This window comes from Dama dama, chromosome 23 (assembly GCF_033118175.1).
Source record: "Dama dama isolate Ldn47 chromosome 23, ASM3311817v1, whole genome shotgun sequence".
Taxonomy (NCBI): Eukaryota; Metazoa; Chordata; class Mammalia; order Artiodactyla; family Cervidae; genus Dama; species Dama dama.
The window spans coordinates 43,222,149-43,228,330 of NC_083703.1; the positions used below are offsets into that span (position 1 = coordinate 43,222,149).

At 45.3% G+C, this 6,182-nt stretch overlaps 1 protein-coding gene across 2 annotated transcripts in view; it reads left to right on the forward strand.

The window, feature by feature from the left end:
* ANKRD16 (ankyrin repeat domain 16) overlaps nt 1-6,182 on the forward strand; it is a 35,225-nt gene extending 29,043 nt beyond the window's left edge. The window contains exon 7 of one of the 2 annotated variants that reach the window (XM_061126519.1): nt 5,759-6,182. In XM_061126519.1, coding sequence (XP_060982502.1) covers nt 5,759-5,784 — 26 coding nt within the window. In that variant the 3' untranslated portion in view covers nt 5,785-6,182. Of the gene's footprint in view, nt 1-1,650; nt 1,719-5,758 lie in introns of those variants that run through there. The other variant, XM_061126516.1, reaches the window with a different exon arrangement.

A 6,182-nucleotide genomic window follows, 5' to 3' on the forward strand; every position in this document is an offset into this window, starting at 1 on the left:
TTCTTCAAGAGATGGGAATACCAGACCACCTGACTTCCCTCCTGAGAAATCTGTATGCAGGTCAAGAAGCAACAGTTAGAACTGGACATTAAAAAAAAGAACTGGACATGGAACAACAGACTGGTTCCAAATAGGGAAAGGAGTACGTCAAGGCTATATATTGTCACCCTGCTTATTTAACTTATATGCAGAGTACATGATTCAAAATGCCAGGCTGGATGAAGCACAAGCTGGAATCAAGATTGCCAGGAGAAATATCAATAACCTCAGATACCCAGATGACACCACCTTTACGCAGAAAGCAAAGAAGATCTAAAGAGCCTCCTGATGAAAGTGAAAGAGGAGAGTGAAAAAGTTGGCTTGAAATTCAACATTCAAAAAACCAAGATCATAGCATCTGCTCCCATCACTTCATGCCAAATACATAGGGAAACAATGGAAACAGTGAGAGACTTTATTTTGGGGGGCTCCAAAATCACTGCAGATGGTGACTGCAACCATGAAATTGAAAGACACTTACTCCCTGGAAAAAAAGCTATGACCAACCTAGACAGCATATTAAAAAGTAGATGTTACTTTACCAACAAAGGTCCATCTAGTCAAAGCTATGGTTTTTCCAGTATAGTTTATATATAGTTTTTCTTGGACTATAAAGAAAGCTGAGCGCCAAAGAATTGATGCTTTTGAACTGTGGTGTTGGAGAAGGCTCTTTAGAGTCCCCTGGACAGCAAGGAGATCCAACTAGTCCATCCTAAAGGAAATCAGTCTTGAATATTCATTGGAGCTGAAACTCCAATACTTTGGCCACCTGATGTGAAGAAATGACTCATTGGAAAAGACCCTGATGCTGGGAAAGATTGAAGGCGGGAGGAGAAGAGGACGACAGAGGATGAGGTGGTTGGATGGCATCACCGACTCAACGGACATGAGTTTGAGTAAGTTCCTGGAGTTGGTGATGGACAGGGAGGCCTGGTGTGCTGCAGTACATGGGGTTGCAAAGAGTCGGACACGACTGAATGGCTGTACTGAACTGAACTGATGAATCCTATCCTGCCACTAACCAAGTGTTTACCTTGGCCAAATACCAACCTCCCTAAGTCTGTTTCCTTATTGGTACAGCAGACCTAGTAATTCCTGCATTATGTAGTAATTATGAGGGCTAAATGAGTCAGCTTATGGTGAGTACTAGCCAGTGCCCGGCCAAAGCAGAAGCACAAAGTAGTGGCTTGAATCTTTGTCAGAGACCTTGAAGGAATGGACAGGTGGAAGAGAATTCATGGGGAAGAGAAGCAGGGGTCTGCTATTAATTAAAGGAAAGGTCTGGTTGGCATGGGGGCTTCTCCAGTGGCTTAGTGGGAAAAGAATCTGCATGCAATGCAGGAGACACAGGAGATGTGGGTTCAATTCCTGGGTCAGGAAGATCCCCTGAAGCAGAAAATGGCAACCCACTCCAGTATTTTTGCCTGGAGAATCCCATGGACAGAGGATCCTGGCAGGCTGCAGTCCATGGGGTCACAAAGAGTCAGACACAACTGAGCACATGGCGTTGGTTGGCCTCAGAAAGGGGCCTTAAGTGGAGAGGGAAGCCTAACACAAGGGAAGATGGGGGGTGCCGATGCCTTACCTTTTGTATGTGTTCTGAACCTTCAGGGAGCACACCTGCATTAACTCCTGGGCCACACCTGCCATCAGGTTCTGCTTGATTCCATCATCAGGTACATCCAGGCAGCAGCCCCTTGCCTCCCCCGTCCCCACCCTCTGCAGCACTCAGCCCAGACCTGATGGGCAGGACTGCCCAGGGACCCTCAGACACAAAATGAGGTGGCTTGTGCGATGGAAAGAAACCTCACACCTCGCAGGGTGGCAGTTCACCCCCAGAGGAGAATGTAGTTTGTACACTCTGCTTCACCCACACAAGGGTGGCTTTGTCCTGTCCAGGAATCGCACCGCCTCCCCTGATGCTGTGCAACCTCCCTGATGGGGCAGGGTCCTTGGAGCACAGCCCTGCCTCCCGCCTCTGGACAAGCAAGTTCTAAACAACTCCAGCAGCACGGATGGCCCTGCAGTGAAGGCCTGTCTCTCTGGTGAGCAGCCCCAGCCTTCTTGTAAACTGGAAGGAAATGGAACCATGGGTCCCTGCACACAGCTGCACTCAGCTCCATTGCTCAGACAAAGCATCTATCTCCCCAGGGGAAATCTGTGCCCAGACGGCTCTCCAAACCCTACCTGGCATTTAATCACCCCTCCTCCTCCGCTGGCCTGAGTCCTCTACTTGTTGTTTAACTTACCTACAATTTCATAGGCGTTTTTCTTTTGTTTTTCACAGAGGTGAAATTCACATTATGTAAAATTAAGCATCTTATGTATTTATATTTATTTATTTGGCTGTGTCAAGTCTTAGTTACAGCACGTGGGATCTTTAGTTGCGGCAGGTGAGATCTAGTTCCCTGACCAGGGATCAAACCCGGGAGCAGAATTGCTGGGTAATTCTGTTTACATTTTGAGGACCTGCCAAGTTGTTTTCCACAGTGGCTGCACCATCTTACATTTCTGCTAGCGATGTATGAGGGCTCCTGTGTCTCCACCCCCATTGTTTCACTTTTCAATGCAGCAACCATCCTCAGGGGTGTGTTCTGGTATCTCATGATTTTGATTTGCATTGCCCTCATGACTAGTGATGCTGAGCATCTTTTCATGGGCTTGTTAGCCCCATGTATATCTCCTTTGGAAGAATGTCTATTCATGTCCTTTGCTCACTTTTTAAAAATGGAGTCTTCTGTCTTTTTATTGTTGAGTGGAGAGACTTCTTTACACACCCTGGAGGCATTCGTATGTCTTTATTGCTGCTCTTAACACATTTCAATCTCTTACCTGTTTGCCTCCTCTGCCAGGTAGAGAGAACCTGAAGAGCAGGGCCTATGCCTTAAAAAAAATCCTCTAATTCCTGGACCTTAAATAAACTACCATGAACATATAACATGAGTTTACACCTGTATATGTGGAGAATGTTTCTGGAAAGATGCATAGGAAAGTTGAGAGTGGCATGGAGGTCTGGGGCAGAAAGAACAGATACTACTTTCCATTGTATACTCGTCTTATTTGACTATTTTTTAAACTATGTGTGTTATCTTTAAATCAAAAATTAATAAAAATATATACCACTGGCTTTTTAAGGGTGAACTGCAGTGTAAGTGTTCTGACACCACAGAAACGCTGGGCTCTAAGGTCCACACCCGAGGAGTTCTCCTGCCCACCAGCTGAGCTGCAGAGTTGGTCAAGGCCAGGTCCACGTGTCACAGGAAGAGAGGGACAGTCCTTGTGCAACACAGGGTCCCCCCGTGCCTCCCACCTGGGGACTGGTGCCTGTGACCTCAATGTGCACATAAAGCTGTCTGACCAACATGCTTATCTTCAGAGCAGTTTTCTAGGATGCAGCTGGGTGAGCAACAGGAAGGGGCTCTCTCTCTGTGTCCATGGCCTCTATCCACATCCCAGGCCCTGGTACTCTGCATCTTGAAATGAACAAAGACCCCAAAGAGAAGAGCCCTGAGAAACCCACCACCTGATAGTGCTAGGAGGACAGAGAGAGACAGAGAGATAGAGAAAGAAACAGAAATAGAAACAGAGAGACAGTTAACCATACTTCAAAAAAAAGAAAAGCTTAAAACACACACATCCCCTGTAGGCCAAGCACTGCCTCTCTAGTTTGCCTTAACCTTCATCATCCCCTATTTTTAATATCCCAACACACTTCACTTATTACTTGCAGCTCTACAAACTTCCACCATATTACTCCTGAAATCTGAAAAACAATAAGCTTGGAGATACAACATCAATATCCATATGCTAAGAAAATAATATTATTTTTGTTTCATGGGAAAAAAATTAAAACACACACACAATGTTAATGGGATTCCACTGCCAGAGAAATTTAACTTAATTAACTGACAGATGGTGGTTAGAGGTGTAAGCTACCTAGACTTGCTTAGGTGTGGGTTTCTTCATCCATAGAATGGGGAGCTTTCGTGGGCCCTCCCAAGTCTTTTCGCATCTGTTCTAGAACCCGGCGACTCTATAATGTTTGAGGAGGGTGGGGCCATCAACATCAGAGACCTGAAAGCTTTAAGATGGAACAGAAATGAGATAAACATGATGACAAGCTCATCTGAGTGTGAAAGATGACAAGAATGAAATGACTTCATCGCTTCTCGGCCTTTTGGCTAAGATCAAGTGTGAAATGACTTCAGCTCAGATCCACAGATGGACACATCAACGCAGGCCCCTGTCCTTGTTTGGAAGCTGCTTTTATTTCCACAGAAGAGGAAAGGTCCAGTTGTTTTTCGATGTGCAACCATAGCCAGTAAACCCCTGTGGCCATAAAAGCCAGAGGAATCAGTGAGACCACTGTAGGCCCCATCGCTGCCAGGACGTGTGATTGGTGGTCACTTAGAACCTGCAGTGCTGTGCGGAGCAGGAAGCATCTACCATCCCCCCAGAGCATCACCGAAGAGATAGTCCTCCCTGAATTGCAGCTTTCTCAGTCAACAAATGCCATTCAGATTCTTTCTATGTTCTAAAGTGAAAAGGCTACATTTTATTTTTGTAAAATGATACTCTATCCCAAAGCATTTAAAAAACTTTTTTATTATTATTGTTTTTATTATACTTTATGTTTTAGGGCAGTTTCAGGTTCACAGCAAAACTGGGTGGAAGAGGACTTCCCTGGTGGTCCAATGGCTAAGACTCCACACTCCCAGTGCAGGGGGCTCAGGTTTGATCCCTGATCAGGGGACTAGATCCCACATGCCATAGCTAAGACCCAGAACAGCCAAATAAATAATTAATTTTTAAAAATTGGGTGGAAGATACAGGGATTTCCCATACACCCCTCACTTTCCCCACTCTGGGCACCGTGCCCAGAATCCCTTTTGTTTGACTGTGGCATGTTTGTATGCCTGGTGTGCCAGAATCAGGGCCTTTCTGACTCAATTGCCTGCCTTTGTGCAACGGAGCGGGGAGACCTCCAGCCAGCTGTGCTTTCACCCCTGCTCACAACCTGGCCTTTGAGGTTCCCCTAACTTCTTGTCTTTTCTGGAGTCTTCTAGCCTGAATGAATTTGCTTCTTAATGCCTTAACTCTGTGCAGTCTCTAACACACAGAACTTTGGCTTCCTCTGGCCTGTTAAGTCAGTCAGGTTTGCCCATCTGCTTTCCATTCTTCAAAAATTCCATCAGCTTCTTTCAACGGCTGACCTCTTTTTCTATTCTCTTTGAACTTATGGGTTTATATCCTTTTTTATTCCTTTAATGCCCTTTTAGCAAACTTTGAGGAAGGAGTCAAATTAAAGGCATGTGTTCAATCTGTGAAATATCATCTCAGGTTCCTCCTTCTATTTTATTATTGTGTCCCCCACTCTGCTCCCCTGTAACAGAGAAGAAGCCTGACTCCATATTAGATCTATTCCTTTAGCTCCAGCTCTGTGCTTTGTTGCCTGAACTTAGTCATGTTGGCTCTGCATCTTTGTAAAAGAACATTGCCTGCTGTTGTTGCTCATTTGCTAAGTCGTGTCTGACTCTGCGACTTCATGGACTACAGCATGCCAGGCTCCTCTGTCCTCCACTGTCTCCCCGGAGTTTGCTCAAAATTCATGCCTATTGAGCCCATGATGCTAAGAGGATGTTGCCTGTAGCCAGAAATTTATAGGATAGCTCATTCTCAAGGTCCTGACATTTAAAGGTGTAACACTTCCCTTTCATAGATAAGAAGTTGCAGAACAGACAGTAACATTTGTCTTATTGGAGGTTTATAGCAACATTGTGACCAAGACCTACATGGACAGCTCCAAGAACAAAGGATTCTGGCTCTAAGATGTTAGCAACAACCAGTCACAGCAAGTCCCCTGCCCTTTTTAGTATAAAAGGAGCCCTGGATGAATTCTAACTTGGCTAAGATAGTAAGTTACTACAGAAGACTCTTGAGAGTCCCTTGGACTGCAAGGAGATCGAACCAGTCCTAAAGGAAATCAACCTTGAATACTCACTGGAAGGACTGATGCTAAAGCTGAATCTCCAATACTTTGGCCACTTGATGTGAAGAGTCAACTCATTGGAAAAGACCCTGCTGCTGGTAAAGATTGAAGGCAAAACAAGATGGGAAGGCAGAAGATGAAATGGCTGGATAGG